Raw genomic sequence first — 20,188 nt, forward strand, 5'->3', positions numbered from 1 at the left:
CATGCAATCATCAGACGATAAACTACAAACAAAATTATCATCCGTACCCTCTGTGCCCTCTATTTAAAAAGAGGCTACACAATTTAATTAGTAAAGCAGGTTGGTGTAAACTCATTAAAGCTTGTTGTGTTTCATAAATGTTTTAGAGCATTGCAGATGTATCTCAGATACAGTAAGTCATGATGCTGCATCAGCAACTTCAATTTTGGAGGGGGACAGATCCAAAGCTGGGTGTTAGGTTCTTACTCACAACATTGCTTCCCCTAACCTCTGAGATGACTTGTGAGTGTACGCACATGCACGCACCTGCACACACACACACACAGAACAGGAGAAATAAATCAATTTATTACCACACACGTGCACATAGTGTATACTGAGAAGTGTGTGAATGCACATGCAAATGCATTAATACACACACACACACACACACACACACACACACACACACACACACACACACACACACACACACACACACACACACACACACACACACACACACACACACACACACACACACACACACACACACACACTTCTCAAATATCCCACAATGTCACCCTGGGGTGCTCTGACTGATTGCAGATAGAGTGGATTTCATAAATATCTGAAACTCTAGAATTTACCAAACCTGTGTGATGCCTTTGTGCTGCAGGGAGCTAAGAATGATGGAACGTGTGTGTGTGTGTGTGTGTGTGTGTGTGTGTGTGTGTGTGTGTGTTGGTTGTGCATACATGTGCGTTTGAGAATATAGCATCTGTGCCTGCATTTGTAGGCAAACCTGCACCAGTATGAAATCTATAACAGAAAGCAGTACAGTACAATACCAGCTGTTGTAGCTGTGATAAGGAGTGTGTTGTTGGTCACGATGCACTACAATCATAACTCCATAAAGCTATCTTTATGCTGAGAGAACCCACACATACACACACACACACTGGAGGCACAACATCCTGCTTTTTCCAAGATAGTCAAGATACATGATTTATGAAAGATTACAGTAAATAATGAAACTGGGATGGATTAATACTTAAGTCTAGACAAGGAGTAACTACATCCATGAGTATGTACTGTATTTCTGCAAGTCATGCAGTGTTTTACTTTTACATTGGTCTGATGTCAAATGAGTTTCCTCCATCTGAGCCAAGGGCAGTTGAGAAAGTAATTTACTTACTCAGATCTTACATGACTAGAACAATTTTGAAGATATTGGCGAGAGGATTTTGATGCAGGGTTGACATTGACATACAAAAGTAAATACTTTAACAGTTGGAAGCGGGATAAAATATTCTATTTGTGCTTTGTAGAAGTTTCTAATGATGAAGAATATTATAGCACGCTTTCAGCGATGAGAGCTCTCCACCAACTACACCAAAGCACTGCAACACGTCACAAAGATTGTTATAAAGACATCTATATAATATAATACTCACTCCCGTAGGGGTTAGCTGAACGTGCATAGAGATGACTGTAGGCATCCTCTGTGATCCCATCATATGGCTCTTCCTCAAACTCCTCATCCTCATTCTGGTAGGATGTAGGACTGTCAGTGGTTGGCAGGCTGGACGCTCCAGGACTGGACCTTTCAACTCCTCCTCCTGCTCCACCCCCACCGGCACCTTGAACGTGGTAAGAAGGCATACCGGGGATGGCGGTCCCACCAGCCGTCGTGTAGAACAGTGAACTGGCCCTCGCCAGCCGACTCCCCAACTCCGAAGACGAAATCTTGCTTTGCGTCAAAGGTATTGTCAGGGGTGTTGGGTCACCCCCTTCTAGTTTAATCTTACGTTGTGGCATGAGTAAGGATGGAGACCAGCCCGGGGTTCCCAAAAGGGCAGCCACCGCTAGGCCGTTACCATTATTACAAGGACTCTGCGGCTCCGATCCTGTTTCCTCTAAAGACCCTGCTGTTTGCGAGTCACAGTGAGGTGAGTTTGCCTTGAACATTAGGTCCATGCCTCTTTCAACTATATGCTGAATTTGGAGGTAGCCAGCTGTGTACATGACAACCAGCTGTTCACTAGCTGCCATTGATAGCTTCCCTGTATAGCAGAAAGTGAGGATCTGCTCAAAGCAAGCAGGTGTGACTGAGGAGGGCAACTCAAACTGGCTCTTGGTTGAGCTGCTGAAGAGGTCACGAAAGTAGAGGCTGCTGGCAGCCAAAACGGCCCGGTGGGCTTTGAAAGCCTGACCTGGTTGATGGAAATAACAAGAGCAACAGGAAATAAGTTGAGATACAAAATTCTAGTATTATTTCAAAGTTATGTAACTACAATAAGATCTCCAGATATCCTCACTAACCCACCTTTGACCAGGATGGATACATCGCAGTAGTGTCCCAGCAGGCGCTGCTCATTAAGGGAGCCCAGAACTGTGGCTCCAAAGTTTGGGATCTCCACATGGAGCAGCTGGGACATGTTGGCTGCAGAGGAAGAGGAAGTTGGGGTTTCAGATATTTACTGCAGACTCCGCCACTGAGAGAGGCATCTGTAAAGAAAAAGAAGAAAAAAAGAAGCTATTTAGAATGCATCCCAAAAAAGAAATGCAGTGATAAAGAAGGAGTGAAAATACAATTTGTGAAAGATGAGAAGACATGCCAGAGGGAGGTAAATAGGCGAGAAGGGAAAATTGAGAGGATCTTGAAAGGAAAGAAAGAGCAAGAATGAAAATAGAGTTGAGATGAAGTGAGAAAATGAATACAGTTGAGGGAGAAGTGAGAGGTGTGTGAAAGAGAGATGGATATGCGGGGATAGTGGGTGAGAGAGTAGAGTCAGCAGAGAGAAAGGAGGAGTCAAGTCAGTCCACGTAAAAAAAAACTAAACAACAATGCGATGTCGTGCCTACTGTACATGAGAACTTAATTTCCGAGAACCTTGGACTTAATGCATCAAGCGTTGACTTTGATGACCTGTAAATCAGCCTTGACAAAAAACTTTTCCGAGGGAGGAAACGACGCTGAATGCAACCAGTTTTTTGTTTAAAGATACTCCTTGATTTTGCTGACTCTATATACTGTTGTCAGCATTTGTCCTCTTTCTAAACTCTGGCTAGAAAACAAAACAACGCAACTGACGTCATGCACACAATTTCACACACAACTTTGATCGCTCCCTTTTCTTCTTCTCAATACCATACTCCAGCCATATTTACACCTTCCTTCCCTAAACCTTGTGTCATTGGGGTTTTTTTTCCCCCACCGACCCACCCAAACACACACACACACACACACACACACACACACACACACACACACAACACACACACACACACACACACTCTGGTTTCATTATTAAGCAATGCTGCAGAACAGTTTCCAGGAATACAAACTGAAGAAAAAAAAATGTCACCGCCTCTCTCTCTCTCTCTCTCTCTCTCTCACACACACACACACACTCTCGCTCTCTCTCCCACTTCATGCACTCCATACAGACAGGCATGCTCTCTGGCTTACTTACATAAAAGTGTGCATGCCTAAACACACACACACACACACATACAGTACAGGCTGCATAGGAAAATAACTGTGTACTCTGGCACGCAAGCACTCACCTGGAGAAACCAACACACGACGTTATTCTACTAAGAGAACACATGCACAAATGCAGAGCAAAGCGCTCCCTGTTATCCCAGACAGTCCTGACCTGTGTGAGCCAGTCTTCTGGTTAAAACACACCATGGAGTCTTGACACACACTAACAGCCCAGCAGCAGGCAGGACCAGGACAGAAGAGGAGTAGTTAGAGATGGAAGGAGAGCACTCTGATGTGCTCTGTCTAGTCGACTCTCTCTTTCACTTGAAGTGTCATTCCCAGTGTCTCAAAGATCATTCTCTCTCTGCTGTCTGACTGACTTTTCTTCTGTCTGCTTTCCCCAGCCTATCTTCTATCTCTATATCCTCCAAAGCCCCATTTTCTCTGTGCTCACTGTCTGTTCTAGCGCTGTCTCAAAGCCTCCCTCTGCCTCCTTGTCATTATCTCTCTCCGTTTCTCTCCCCTCTCTCTATTCTCCAAGGGTTGAATTCAACAAGTGCCGCTGTAGAGAGAGAGAGAGAGAGAGAGAGAGAGAGAGAGAGAGAGAGAGAGAGAGAGAGAGAGAGAGAGAGAGAGAGAGAGAGAAAGAGAATGGGGAGAGAGAGAAAGAGAGCAGAGCAGAGCGAATCAATGATGAAAGGAGTGGGAGGCTCGGTGTGTGCGTGTGTGTGCATGTGTCTGCGCGCGTGTGTCTGATCAATGCAGTATCTATACGTCGCAGGGAGTGGGAGGGAGAGAAAAACACAGGCTACAGTTACAGACGGAGACAGAGACTGGGCAGAGCTAGAGAGAAGCAAAGGAGGGAGGGAGGGAGGGAGAGAGGGGAGAGTTGAGACAGAGAGAAAGTCATTTGAGGACAGTACGAGTAGAGAAAGACAATTAGGTTGAAGCAACTTCTGCCACTTGCCCCTGGACACAGATGCATATATGGTCTAACAGGAAGAAGGGGGGTGACGAAGACAAAAGAGAAATGAGAAAAGCTGACAGAGGTCATAGCCACTATTAATTAATTAAACACCAAATAATGAAACTTCTGAAATCCCTGTTTGACGCAAGTCTGGGTAGAATGCGTCACATTTCGGTAAAGCAACACTTCACTAAACTGGAAGCCTTAATATACGCGATGCCGTAATCCTCTAATACTTCAAATTGTAGAATTAAAAAGGTTAATCAAAAACACAATCTGTCATTTCAAGGTGTCTCCCATTGTATTCGGAGGAAAATAGTTTAAAAATAAAGAGGTTTTACTTTTGAGCAAGTGTTGTGTATTTTCTCTGAATCATGCGAGGACCTCTCTGCCAAACACCTACACACAAGTGGAGAGAAGTTCTGTCTTCACGCAAGACTATTTTGTATTTCTACATGAATTGGTAAATTAAATGATTAATTCACACCTCCACTTTGCTGGCTCAGCTTATTCAGGTGGCACTTCTGTGTTTGCTTTTGTTACATTGTTTTGACCAGGACATTGAAAGGTCTCCCTAAATGTTGCTTGATGTGGATAAGGCAGGACAGGAGCCAGATGTCGCAGCCTGTGTCAGGGAAGGAAGGATAAAGGACAGCAGCTAACAGAGGAAGATAAGTTCCAGAAAGATGTGTGTGGGAGGATAACAATGCAAAATTGCTGTGAGGGATGAGTAAGTGCATTTGTACAGTATGCATGTAACTGTTGTGTAATTCTTGCAGAGCAACAACACAATGGAGGAAGCTCTTTGACCTCTGCCGCCAGATTTTGGTCGAGAAGACAAAAATGGTAAACATTTGTGATTTCAAAATCTCATTTCACCTCACACAATCGGTTAAAATAAAAAAATAAAAAGCTGATGCCGAGCATTTTCATTTCCGAGCGGATCCCCAGAAAGTATCCAGACACATCGCGTTTCATTTTTTGCCAAAGAAACCTCAAGTGGAGAAAGTTGTGCTGAACTGAGCAAACTTTTACTCTTCAGTCACAGCGGAAATATGAAAGGGAGCATATCACAAAGCGTTGAATACAGTGAGTCAGACTTTGGTTTAGAGAGCTCTGCCCCAGCAGTGTGATATCTGCACGGCACATATAGGCACACATGAGTGAGCACACACAAAAAGCACAGTCAAACGCACGAGACACAAATCCGCAAACACACTAATGCAAACAGTCAGGTAATCTCCCTGTGCACACTCAGCAATACACATTCTGTTTATTTGTCTGTCTGTCCCTCTGTGAACCTGCCAGACTGCTTGTCCATCGGTCCATCCATCAGTTGTTGTCACTATTGTGTCCTTACATCGCCTCTTGCTCCCCCCCCACCCTCCCTTTTTGCTATCCTTCCCGCCCTGCATACCACATACCCACTGTCTCTCTGCCAATTAATGCACACAGGGCTGCATTGCAGTGAGGTTGGCGCGTGCCACAGCAGCAAGCACAGTACAGAGTCTACAGACATGCATGTACGTGCCAGCCGGGCAGAGAGGGAGAGGAAGAGGAGGGAGAGGAGAGGAGAGGGGGGAGTGAGGGAAAAGAGGAAGAGGGAGGGGGAGAGAAAGAGCAAAGGAGAGTGAACGGAGAATATGTTGAGTCAGGCAGACAGGACGGCGGTGTGCCACACTGCACATATACAGAGACACACAGCCGCATGTTCATTTAAATGTATGCACGAATGAATTTGAAACAAATACGCATGTACATTATGCGGATAGGCACACATGCATAAAAGCGCTCATACACACACACACACAGACACAAACATTCACTGGGAAATTGCAATCTCCTCCTCCCTGCATTAAATATAGACTTTGCACATCCCTAAAGAATAAACATAAAGGCATGCACTCCCCGAACTTGTTTGTCTAACGAGTGCTTATACATGTATGTGGGTGTGTGTGTGTGTGTGTGTGTGTGTGTGTGTGCGTGTGCGTGTGTGTGTGTGTGCCTCTCTGCTGCTTCTGTCCTCATTTCCTTCTTTGTGTTTGCATTACTATGTCAAAGTTTCTCACATACCAAGGCGTGTTTTTATAATCATTGTTATAAACCCTGCCGTGACTTTTGGCACCGTATGTCAGGCATGTGTGTGTGTGTGTGTGTGTGTGTGTGTGTGTGTGTGTGTGTGTGTATGTGTGTGCCGGCGTAGCTTGTGAGTTGAGATAAGAGATCTAAATGCTGTTCTGATTACTGTTGTCTGCTTTGTTGGAATGTATTATATCCATTTTAAATCAAGGATTCATACCTACGCACAGTGTTATTAACTGTAGCAGCAGGTCCAGACATATTTGAATAATATGAAGAAATGAAACGATTCACCAGATGGCACAGACACACAGATTAATTACTAGTTATACTGTAGCCATCTACAAAATGACAATAGGGTAACACTCAAACATAACACTATAAAAGTCATGCACTATTATGATTCATGTACATGCTATTTAGTACTTTATGGAACAGTTCATTTAAGTTAAATCTTGAAGTTGAGTTAACTTTTATTCATTAAATTAAAAATAACTACGCTAAACATACACTAAGAAGACACATTCAGATAAGGTTAATTAGTATCTAAATTAATTAATTTAAAGTACAGTCATCCACAAATAAAAGCAAAAAAAAAAATATTTTTGAAGTGTGCTGAATAGGAACAACTCCTTCCTCTCTTGCTTACGTTTCCTCTATACAATCTCAATATGAACAGTCCCCTCGTTATAAATATTCAGATCCTGCAGTTGTTCTCATGTCTAAAGTGTACCAGACAACAGATTCTATCCACGTCGAGACGGCAACGCTCCCTGGCAACAGTTCTACCAATCGGGACCGAGCGAGTGTCTGCCTGAGTCTGTCTGAGTATCATTATGGGATGTCGAGAGAGAGAGAGAGAGAGAGAGAGAGAGAGAGAGAGAGAGAGAGAGAGAGAGAGAGAGAGAGAGAGAGAGAGAGAGTGAGAGAGAGAGTGAGAGAGGCTGCTTATCACTGCTTATAATGCAACATCATTCTCTGTGTATAGACCCTGCTGCGTGAAGTTGTCTGCATAGTCTGGATCAAAATCATCTTTTCTTAAAAAAAAAAAAAAAACATCTCCCTATGATTCATGCAGTTATGTAACAAACAGACAACTATGAAATGATTTGTTGTGAGCTGAATATTGTCTGGTATCTTTCCACTTGTGTTCACTCAATACGCACCAATAATGTAACTCATGGTCTGAGTAGGAGAAATAAAAAGAGGCTGAATTTCAGGTTTAACTAATAGCACAATGCTGTCTGAGTATAATATAAAAATGGCAATGTGAATATAAAGTGACGTAGAAAATCATATAATAGGGCTGGAGGATGTGACCTAAGACCTGTTTCATAATATCTTGTCACAATTAGTTAGATAGTTAAATGTACAAAGAAGTATTCAGCATTTAGTGCCTGATAATTACCAGTTGCAACTGGTATTGTTTTCACCTTATGAGTGTGTGTCATCATGGCACAATTTGCTCCTGGAGACACCTACTGTAGTGGGAACTACCACAGAGGCGACTTTAATAAGCACTTTGTCAGGTGTTTATCTTTCTCTATGTCTGTCTGTCTGTCCTGTGGACAATAGCGTTACAACCGTGCAGGACACAGTCCCGAAACTTTACAGGTGTGTAGTTGAGGTCAAAATTAAGTCTGAGTTTTAGGATTGGTGTGTTCCGAGCAAGGGGAAGGGGCCATTAGCCCGCCCACTTTACACCCCTGGCCTGATTTTACTTCGAGACTGGTGTGATTCTATCGCAAGATGGCCTCTAGTTTATTACTTGTGCTGATTCTTGTGTCCAGATTAATACAGTATGAAAACTCCGTTTTCTTTATTTTGGACTGAAGTGTAAGCTGATGGATTTGTTGAACTTCTGGTTCGATGTAGTCTCGTATAGCCAGATCTATCTGCAGAGCGCTGTGTCATGCGGTGCCAGAGAAAGGTCTGGCTCCACACAATATCATTCTGGTATAGGGGTAAAAAGAACTCTCTGGCTTGTTTGAATTTCTTTAAACCAATCGCAATCGCCTTCGGGGGCACTAAGCTCAAGATGCAGGGACGGTGGATAGCAGAAAAGAAGGAGAATGTCGGCTGAAATAAGCGGCCAATGGCAGCCTTAGGGTGTGTGTCCATATAGCGCTTACTACTGTAAGAAAAGCGTTGGGGAGCGCTTCATCCCAGCGAATCATCACATTCATTGTCCGCCAGGCACATCTGCTCCCACAAATGGGCTTTTAGGTTTTTGTTATGATGGTGTCTGTCTGACATATAGAGCCCAGGATAAAGACGCCAAAACAAGCTTCTCCTCCATTTTCAATAGTGACATCACCAGCGCTTTTCACAAAAAAGGTGGAGTCTTTAGAAAATAGACGCAGAGTAAAGCGTTTTTTTCGAGGCGTTGGGAACAATTGACAATTAACAAAAAGACGTTAGCGCTCAGAAAATAACGCTATGTGGACACTCATACACACCGTCCAGTGTTTCCCCTAGGTTTACTGCTTTGTTTTATAACAATAATTACAATAATTAATAATAGTAATTAGAAGCATTTTTTTTTTTTTTACAATTAACCTAATAAATAATAATAAATAAATACAATTATATTACAATAAATAATAACAATTAGAACATTAGAACAATTTTACTTTAAGAAACTTAAAAAAATGTAATCAGGAGAGTTGTGTTCAGGACTAGCAGAAGAGCTGCTAGCACTCTGGCTGGTCTGAGTAGCAGACCTAATATTAGCATCACTGGTGGTTGATTCAGGCTGTGTACGTTTAAAAAATGCAGATATTTTCGCCTGTGTGTCCAAACCTTGTGGTCGACATTGCTCCATTTATAATTCATTTGTTGGATTTTTTACTTTTTTTTTTACACTTTCCTCCGCTCTGTCTCTGACTGTGTGCGCACGTGTTTGTGTATCGGGAGCGAGCGGAGCCCTGCCGTTCGCGAAACAGAGAAAAAATAAATAAATAAAAAGAAACACCTTGAATTTCAGGCAGGGCGCGGGGTTTCCTTGGCGGGGCGCTGCTCCCTGCCAAGGCAATGGTAGGGAAAACACTGCCGTCTAAATCCAGTGGGTCAGACTAGGTTATATGTAACATTACCATTAATCTTAAATTGCCTCTTACTTTGTCACCTAAAGAGACTATAATCAATATTTTTATAATAACAATGGATGACAATGATTATGACAAATGATTATGTGTAATGTGAAAGGGGTCGCATGTAGTGACAAACCACAGAGAATTAACTCTGCAATTACCCCCATTTCTTTGGAGCTTTATAACGTCTTTAAGCTCTGTGTTTTGTTTTTCCAGCCCCGTAACTTCAGTACTTTACTCTCATAGTATTGTCTTGGATGCAGGACAAAGTAATGTTCAGCAAAAGATATTTGATAAACCCGCTGAAACCTACTCAAAGTTATTAGCTAGCTAGTGATAGTGCAGCATCTAGCAGCTAAAGAGACATATATTCTTTCTCAGGAGTCGGAAGAGACCAAAAACGGAGCTAAAGAGAGAATATTGGACTTATGTTTGCTATGTGTCCAGAAACACGACTTGTATGTAAATACATTTACTCTGAATTTGGTGGATGTGTAAATAGTAGGGCTGTCAAATTAGTGCGTTCATTTTGATTAATTAATCACAGAAAAATTAACACAGATTAATCGCACTCTTAGATGCCCCTTGACTCTTTACGTCACAACGCGGCATGGCCACAGCAGCCTCGTCAACATGATGAAGCGGATGAGAAAACGTTACTTGGCCCAGTGAATGGAAAGTTTACATTTAATAAACTCCCGGATGTAACTGTCGATGCTCCGTTCTGTGAGATTCATGCAGCAAAGAATGTTCGAACCATCGGAGAACTTCAAGCTGAAATATCACCTCAACGCAAAGCACTTAGCAGCTAGCTCGGAGCTAGCTCGGAGCTAGCACCGCCGCTGATGCTAAAGTGAGCGACCTGTCTCGTCATACACTCTCGATCAGGCGTTCAGACGCAGAATGAGTCGGTCTAACAACTCAATCGCGAAATGTATTGCAATGGACTGCAGGTGGTAGGGGACAGGGGGTTAACGGAGGCTTTACAGATGGCGTCAAATGACACAACTTTTAAGCCGCCACAAGATATTGTTTATTGTGCAATGAAAGATGTTATGCTAGATTTGAAATGGCATTTTATGTCAAACTGATGGTCTGTGTAAAATAATTGTGGCATACAAGATATTGGAGAAATAGTATTGAAATAAAAGACATGTTGACCTTTAAATGTATAATGCCTACTTGATTCACTCATCTTCCAAATCCATTTGAATATTTTATCACAGCAAATATTGATATATGCGATTAATTTAGATTAATTAATCACAAAGCATGTAATTAATTAGATTATTTTTTTTAATTGCTTGACAGCCCTAGTAAATAGGCAACTGCATGCTAACAAGTTAGCTTTTTCTTAAGGTGATCCAAGTCAGGCCTGTGTTCACAGCTTGTTTCCAGTTCTTTAAGTGGCCACAAGTGAAGCAGCAGACACACCGCAAATGAATTGAACAACATCAAATCAAGGTAATTTAGAATTAGGCTGTTAAAATAATCTAATGAACAATGTCTTATTTATTAAGTTTTCAATGTATGACCCATGTAGCCCTGAGTATGACCCATGCCATATGTGCATAATTTGACATGACTGACATGGACTCCATGCTCTAATGAAGTTAAGGGAACCCTTTAATGATCATGAGGAAGTGACCTTCACATCTGTTTTAGATTATTTTGGTGTCCTGATCATATGTGCTTCAATGTATGCTTGGGAGACAAGGTTTGTGTGTTCATTAAGAACTCAAATATAAGTGCTAGATTCTCTTTGTGAGTTGGGACACTACGCGGTTGTGCTTGGAAGCACGTAGTGTTCTCATTATTATTGTTTGTTGTACAATGAAATAATAATGAATCAACTATATCTGTGTCTGTGCTTTATTGATTCCTCTGTTACATACCACAATGTTGTGAGCGATAAATATCCACGACAAGGCTATGTGGTTTGTTTCAAATTTATTTAAACAAATATTGTGTCAGTTCTTCTTTTTTTTTAAGTAAATGAAATGGCGGCTTTTGATAGCTATTAATCATTTGATTATACAGTATGTAATTCAATTAAATCTGAAGTTTGAGACTTGGATTGTAAAAACATTCATAATTTTGGTAATTTGATAAATTTGGTTTATATCCCAGCCCTTTTAAATGCTATATAATTGCTTGCTGCTACTGTAATTACTGGATACCGTACTATCAGTCAATGGCTCAATTGTCATCTGTGCCAAATAAACAATAACATCCATCCATCCATTTTCTAGTGCAGGGACAAGGGATAAATACTAACATGCACACATGTACACAGAAATACATACAAATGCAGAAGCTTTGTGGAGGACGACAGCACTTCAGCAGGTTAACAACCTCTTATTGCACACAAACTTTGACATTTCAGTGGTTGGGCACTTCATCAAAAACAAAGTTGTGACGGAAAACTCCTGTACCGGTGGGCTACCTGTCAGTTTAGCTTTCAGTCGTGCTGATGATGACGAGAGAGAAAACCCAGACAGTGGAAAAGACAGAGGAAGAGCTAGGCCGTGTGTGTGTGTGCATGTGCCTTTGTGAGTGCGTGTGTAGATGATCCTCCTGAGGCAAAGGCATCGCTAATGAACTCCAAGTGGCTGTGGGAGGTAAACAAACAAACAAACAAACATACACTAGCAGCGGCTACTATATCACACCAAACCCTGCCGACTAGGACATTGAGATCGTTGCACACGCTCATACACAGGAACATATCAACCCACATACCCTTGAATATACATAATGGCTTTTGGGCATACAGTTGAGAGTTGAAGAGATAGAGATAGAGGAGGGAGAAAAATTGAAAGGAACATAAGGGGAGATTAAATTGAGAGAGGCAGAAAAAGTAGGGGTGGAATAGAGGAGATAGACGAACAAAAGGAGGGAGGCCAGAGAGAGGGAGTGTGTGCGAAAGATGCAAATAGAAAAGAACAAGAGAGAAGTTGACAATGCACAGTCACAGGGAGAAGAGAGTTAGAGAGGAATAGGGAAATCAGGCGGAGTGATAGAGAAAAAAAGGTTTGTATGAAGAAAGAAACAGTGGGAGCCAAAAATACAAAGACAATACAAAATGCTGGGGAAAAAAATAAAAATAAATACTAATAGGCTAAATAGAACTGATTGGCTGTATCAATACTAATCCCTTTCAAAACTTGATCAGAATGTCCAATAACTCGGTTTATGGTGTAATTTAATTTGCATGTGGTGTTTGTCAGAGCAAGGCAGCAGCCGAAGCCAAGTGATATCAACAAAATGACACTTTGTTCTAATCAAAAGAGATTCCACCTCCACATTACTGACTCTAAAATGTCAGCTCCATTAAAGAGGTTTCCCCGGACAGGAAAGAAAATCATATTATATGACAGAAGAAAAGGGAAGAGAATACAGTAAAAGAAAAAAGGTGAAAACAACAGGATAAAGTGTTAAGAGAACAAATGCATTCGGATATTTCAGTAATAATGAGCTCATATTGCCGAAACCACAGGGGCCAGCAGGTCGTACCAGTTTATAGCAACACATAAGTGTGACGTTAAAGCAGCAGGGAAACTCAGACGACGGTCTCACGCAAGACTGACGTATTTTGAACAAACACTGACACAAGACCGAAAACCCCCCCCCAATTTCCAATCTAAAAAAGGAAGCTACATAAGTAGCACAGGAATAAAATGAGAGTCTACGAACATAAGATATGATTCAGGAGGCATCAGTAGAATGAATGTGTTTATGTAGAGCAGCAGCAGCAGTGTGTTCATCATACAGTATACTGCACCATGACTGCCATGTGATGGCTCTTCTTTTTTTTTTTTTTGGACAGTTTCATACCAATACATCCTTTACATTGGATTTGGCTACCATGTGACTGGTGGTTGCCCAAAGCGTAACACAGCACTGTACATTTTCCATGAGCCTCAGGGTCCTAATTTCATGCTGGCGCGCATTTTCTTCTGCTAGCAAAGTATCAGTTTTTGATGTGCTCAGGCAGATTTTCCCATTGAAATTACTTGAAAATATATAGTCAATGGAGAGAAAACTGATATTGGTGTCAATTTTTGTATGCATTCCATGTTTAATTTGAGCTTTACTGCAAAGTAAAGGACTGTATGAATATGATGTAGTTTTTCTTATCCTACCTTCAAAGGAAGTGTTTATTGCAATGCTGTTCTAGACTCAATTAGGTTTAGCTAGGTGTACCTAAAAAAGGTGGCAACAGTGTGAAGGAAGAAAGTTATGAAACCTTTTCATGGTGAATATGTAGGTGTATGTTAACAGATAACATCATTCGGGTGTTGAACTACTGCCTTGAGACTTTCACAAAGACATCAGTTGAAGCTTTTGTGGCATCTCAATGCTCTCCCTCATTTCCAAACTGTGATTGTGTCGTGGCAGGGAGAATGCAGGTTTAAGAAGGAGCTAATTGGCTGCAGTTGATGCTTGCCTTTAGAGCTCCTTGTTAATTTATTCTTGCAAGTACGATTACAAAGAAGGTGTGTCACTGCTGTGCTAGCACTCCCGGCCACAAGACATCTGATACTCAAGTATGCTAAAAACCCAGCAGATTTGTGCAGTTACTTGCACTTTGTTTGAAAAGCACAGGGCACTAAAACTCCATTGATATCCTCCTTAACATGACCTTCATCTGGGGACAACAAGGGCCATGAGATGGCCTGCAGAGTGTCACTGACTGTCACACAAGGACTACAATTAGGTTAGATTTCACAGCAGGTCTGTATATTTGCGAGTGCATGTGTATCAGTGGTGACACTCAGTATGCATTTGTTCCAAACATGATTTGATTTTTATGGTGCAGAAAATCAGACAGTGAGAAATGGAGGAAATAGGATGAATCAGCATGAAATGAAAGCATATCAGTGATAATCCTGCACATGCATATACTATGCAGGAAAGAGATACCAAGTGAAAGTAGTAGGAGTGAAAATAATTAATTATATAGTAGATACCGTATGTTTTGACTTAAAATTAAAACAATAATATTTTTTTGGGCTGTTTACACATTGTTTTGTCTTAAGTTGTCATTAAACAAATGCTTTGGTGTCCAGTGGAGTTTTCTTAATTAGTTAGGTCAGTGTTACTCAGCATAACACATTGTGTTCATGCTTGAGGCCTAATAAACTCATGGAGTGCGTTTCATTATAACAATTCTTATATTTCAAATCTGGGATTGTTCAAATCCATGCTTGCTAGCTTGCAGTCTTCTTCTTCACTGCATTGGTTGGTGCAAGGCTACATTACTTGCCATTATCAGTCGATCAGTGGAATAGCTCAAAATCAGTGGCGGTAGTGGGGATTGCGCCGCCCATGCACGTTCATACTTGTGCGTGTGAACGATACAAACAAAAGGGTTCAAAAACCTTTTTTTATAAACATATCATTTGGCTCTACATGTGTTTGGTGGATATGTGTGTCTTTATATCAGCATTGTGATTTTTTTCTCTATGAAGATTCTTCGAGTCATCGAGGTCAAACGCTATCTAGAAGCCAAAGCAAGTTGGATTCGCTGCTTTAGACTCATCCAAGAACTTCATCGGTTCCACCGAGTGGTGGGGAGTCCCCAGGCATTTAAACCTCAAAGAGCTTCATTAATGCTGGGGGACTTTCAAGCCGATAACAGGAACAAATACAATTGTTTGAAATGTGTGTACAGCGAAAATCATAAAAAAAGAAAACTGAACAAAAAATGAAGTTATGTATTAATTTCAGAGTCATCGATCCAAGCCCTCTTGACCACCAACATATACGTAATCTAAAAATGACTGTACTGTTACATGGAGACTTTGGAGGGCGACTTTGAAAGAATAAATAGGTCTTACTTACACATTTTTGCTAGCTGTAAATAAAAAATAGGTAAGGTAATAGAAAAGTTTGGTAAGAATAAACAAATGATTGTGACTGTCAAGCTTACTTTTAGTGGAAGCCCATTGTATTGGTTGGCGGTCTTTATACGTGTTTCAATAAAGAATTTTTAACTGCAGATTTCCTTGGATACTTTTCAGACTGCCAACTAATACTATTGACTTCTACTAAAAGTAAGCTGGACAGTCATATAGCTAGAATTGTTAGAAGCGCTTGTATAAAATTCCTCTCCTGTAGGAATATAGCTGCTGGAGGCACAGCTCCATCCGTGAGACTATAGGGCTTTCCAAGTTCTAGCCTTTCTGGATTTCTCAACAAGAAAAAAAAAACGTGTTGGAAGATCGTGACATGTTTTGTCAGTGGATGTTTATCCAAGAACAATTAAAAACAGTAGATAGCAGCTGCAGCAAGAGTGTCAATCAAACAGGGGCAAGCAAGGTGAGAGGAATTTAAAACACATAAAATGAGGTTGTGCTCGGATAGGATTGCGGCACCTTCAAGTGTGAAAGCAGAGTTTAAAATTCCTCCGCCGCAAAGACACTGCTATTTCCCCCCTTCATGAGGCGTCTCTCGGCGTGAAAAACTATTTTGGGAAGTTTTTTTAAAATGTCGAATGACAACTTGTATGTTAAAGTTTCCAGTGCATGTAGCAGAGTGAGTAAAAGAAAGAGTGAGAGGCAGGAAGAGAGTGACACAGAAGTAGAGCGAGGGGGAGATATGGAGAGGATGAACATGCCATTTTGATCACCCCGCGCAGCCGTTTCTGTACCGCTGAATGTGTTGCAGTGACACATGCGTGACATCAGAGCAGCCCAACATGAACGCCAGAGGAGCCCAGTGCAATGCAAAAATGAGGACACATCTTTCGGCATCAGTGCCCCACTGTCTACAGACAGGCATACACAAACACACACCCACACGCCCACACAAAGACATACACAGAGAGCAGCGCCCACATCGACTGAGTGCCCCATGTACATTTCTCATTTAGAACAGACAGAATGATTTAATTCATTATTTTGCCTGCAAAATAAATGAAAAAAACAGTTGGGGGAACGAAATGCTGTTTGATATGATCAGGGAAGGTGAATCAAAATAATGTCTCATGACATGCGGCAAAAACTTCCCATGATAGAAATCGTAATGCTATCTAGTGTGACAATGTATCATGAAAGACTGTTTGTTCAAGTGCAAGGCAATACGTACACATTTATTTTGAGTGCATAGACCCCCCCCCACCCACACACCCACATTACTGTGACCTAAGATTCTTCCAGTCAGCAGCACACTAAGCTAGCATACATGTGCTCAAATAACATGCCACCTTGGTTAACCTCATCACACGAGTGAAACACTGCAGAGGGCCTTAGCTGGCCTATGAGAGCAGGGCTTCTCTCTCTCTCAAGTCAGAATTGAGTAAACATGTACATATGAATCACCCACACACACAGCAGAAACAAAGCATTTTTCTAAAACATCCACAAAGTGAACATATTTACAAGTATGACAGGAGTGCTTAGCACACTGATTTCTATAGTGTTTCCAGGAACCGATCCCTTGTAATTTCTTACTTGTGTAACTGTATTTGTTAGCTGTTGCGCAATCTGGTACAAAGGTATCATCATTAAAAACATCTTCCTTGAGGCGATAACATCGCGAAACATAGATTAAGATCGGGATGTTTATTTAAATTGCTTTTAAGGTCAGGTTTTTGATTTGCTGACAATCTGGAGCAATGTGTCCCTATGCTGTTTTACATGTAGCTATACATTTATCTATGAAAGTAGGATATTTTATGAGATATGGGATATAAGAGATACAGCCTGGTATCGTAAAAATGACGTTCCCATACATCATAACGGTGTTTTTAATAATTAGGTTTCAGGGGAAACAGATTTTCTCCTGGAAAACATTTGTTTTCGAGGTTTCACAAATAGGTCTCTGATCAAAGTATGCAGGAAGTCCAGCGTAGGGAGGAGGTTGGGGTCGGTGGATATATGGTAAACCCATGTGCTCATGTTCCGTGTGTGTAACCAAAAGTCAACGTTCGTACATTTTTAATTTAGGTCCGTAACTTAAACAACTTCACAAACATTCTTATTTTCAGCCAAACCACGACTTGTTACTAAACAGAACCAAGTAGTTTTATTGCATTTTTGTTTTGTTTTGTTTCAATCTAAAACGTTAACCACATGTTTAAAACTCCGACCATAATCTAGAAGACAAAAAAACGTTTCACTTAAAATCTATTTGAGAATGCAGTTTAGTTGTATGGAAACATCGTTTCTTAGGCTTTAGAGGAGCTGTTGTTAAAAACTTTGCTAGTCTTGCTGATTCCCTGTTTCGAGTTTTCACCATCTCGTGTCTGAACCTTCACACTAAAAAGGGACAAATACGAGAGCGGGATCAATCCTCTCATCTAACTCTTGGCAAACAAAAAACAACAAACAAAAAAAAGTGTACCAGGATTATAAAGTTAATTGTTGCCATCAGAAAAACAACAAAACAAATGACATTTCTCACATTTAAATATATTACAAACCAATAAATGTCAGGGCAACATTTCAAGTCAAAGCTTTCACCTTCTGCAGGGAACATAATTGTAATGAAAGCCTCAGGTAGGTAATGCTGGGATTTAGCAGTAATTGCTAACGCATGTAAGCTGTGGAAAGGGGAAGGGTTGGGGGTTGTGTAGTGAAAACTACCCGCCTCAGATTCCTGTCTTTTTCCACTGGCTCCTACCAGCATTCTGCCGGGCCGTTAGGACATGAAGAGCACATACAGGACAGGTCATCTCCACAGAGAGGGGGTCAGCCCATTCACTTTCCTCACTTATTACCGTATGCACTAATTAGCTAGCTTTGTTTACTGGCACGAGTCTTGATAAAGGCTTGAAGTTTGCAGCAATTTAATTATGTAAAGCACACAGCAAGAGCATGGAAAATGTAGGTGGGCTGCAAGGATAAATGCCATCCAGAGTTCTCTCTCTCTCTCTCTCTCTCTCTGTCTAGTTTTGTGTGAGTATGTGTGTGTGTATCTGAATGATTCGGTGGGTTTTATTTATGTGTTTGTCAATGCGTGTGTTTGTGTGTGTGTGTGTGTGTGTGTTTGTGCATGTCTGCATGCGTCATCCCCCGAATTATAGGTTTGACTTTCACAGTAAGTCTAATGTCCCCTTTGCTGAAACTCGAAGGATCTGAGAACATTTATCCGGCTAACTGTTCAGTTACAACGACGCCTTTGCAAAGATAGGGGCGGGGGGGAGAGCTAAAAAGTTGATTTAAGCCCACACATTCTTCTCTAGAGATATTTAAGTGAATGCCAGTGACCTTACGGTCGTGAGCCCTGACGAACTGTGAATTAAATACACAAAAGGATTTCAACCAAGGTTCCCAGAACTAGAAATCAAGTGCCAGGTAATACTGAGAGTGATTACAGTCAGCATGAACCACTTGAAAATCTTTTAAGCTTTTCAGAAATCGCCCCTAATGCATATTACAATAACAAGTGAAATAATCTCTCCATAAGGCTACATAACCTTCATGAATGTTTAATGTGCTGATGCCACAAATACCATAACATTAGGCAAAAAAAAGCTTCCACTATGAAATGTTTTTGTGCAAAATGAAATTTGCCATCCAGTTTGAGTATGCAATCTCATGAATGTATCAGAAACACATCCTCGTCATACTCAGCACTCTGTAATTCTCTGCTACGGCTACGTGCTCCTATTCATGCTGAAAATACTTGGAACAATCAATTGTGCACATGCTCCCTTTCTTTTTTTTCTTTCTACTCAAGCACAAATGCACAGACATGCACACACACACACACACACACACACACACACACACACGCTATCTCTCTCACACAACACAGGCACGACATTCATGCCATGTGATCTTGCTAGGCATTATGCCAACGGCCAAACATGTCACTTACCAGAAATCTCTGAGACAGAGCGAGAGAGCGAGACAGAGAGAGAGATTCTGCACATTTGTCCATTTGTGAGAGCTCCTTGTCAAGTGTAAGTACAGTACATACACAGGGAACATGAGATTTAGCTGCTACAGTTATCTGCAATGTAGTGTGGTGTGGGGGCAGTCGATTCTGAGAAAAAGAGAGAGACGTGGTGTTTGAGATCTTATGTGGAATTGTTCTGAGGAACATGCCATGTTTACTGTTCATTGTCTAAATTCTTGGAAAAGCACATAGCGAGCCAAAAAAGCCCAAATCAGTTACATTTCAAGATTCATAATGGCTTTCTTCCTTTCTTTCCCTTTATTTGCTCCCTCATTCATTTTCCACATTGCAGCATGTACATAAATGGAAAGTACATGTGTGTTTGCGCATGGTAAATGACAATAAAAGAGAAAACGTGTACTTAATGGAAGCAGAAACTTAGATTCATAGCTACATTATTATCTCTGTGTGGACTAGAAACCACGGGGGGAAAGCCAGAGAAAGCCAAACCTTAGTTAAGCTAAAAAGTAGTAGCGAATTCCAAGAAATAAAGCCAAGTTGAAATGAGCAGCGTGTTTGAGGAGACGAGGTTGGATGCAAATAAATTGCGTCATGCTGGATAAATTCAAATGTCTTACGCATACTTTATATCTCATCGAAGGCTGATCTTTGCTTTTTGGATTCTTTTCCCTCTTCTTGACCAAACATTTTTTTCTTCTATTGATTAAA

The 20,188-nt window shown here is 41.2% G+C and overlaps 1 protein-coding gene across 4 annotated transcripts in view; it reads right to left on the reverse strand.

Moving 5' to 3' along the window:
* Window positions 1-20,188, reverse strand: part of nacc2 (NACC family member 2) — a 28,835-nt gene that overhangs the window by 5,278 nt on the left and 3,369 nt on the right. The window contains exons 2-5 of one of the 4 annotated variants that reach the window (XM_029444295.1): window positions 19,439-19,606; window positions 3,645-3,695; window positions 2,309-2,490; window positions 1,437-2,195 (exon numbers count right to left, since the gene is read on the reverse strand). In XM_029444295.1, the coding sequence (XP_029300155.1) occupies window positions 1,437-2,195; window positions 2,309-2,420 (871 nt within the window). In that variant the 5' untranslated portion in view covers window positions 2,421-2,490; window positions 3,645-3,695; window positions 19,439-19,606. Of the gene's footprint in view, window positions 1-1,436; window positions 2,196-2,308; window positions 2,491-3,644; window positions 3,973-19,438; window positions 19,607-20,188 lie in introns of those variants that run through there. The other 3 variants (XM_029444296.1, XM_029444297.1, XM_029444294.1) reach the window with 3 other exon arrangements.

The sequence above is a fragment of the Cottoperca gobio genome, chromosome 12 (assembly GCF_900634415.1).
Source record: "Cottoperca gobio chromosome 12, fCotGob3.1, whole genome shotgun sequence".
NCBI classification, from domain to species: Eukaryota; Metazoa; Chordata; class Actinopteri; order Perciformes; family Bovichtidae; genus Cottoperca; species Cottoperca gobio.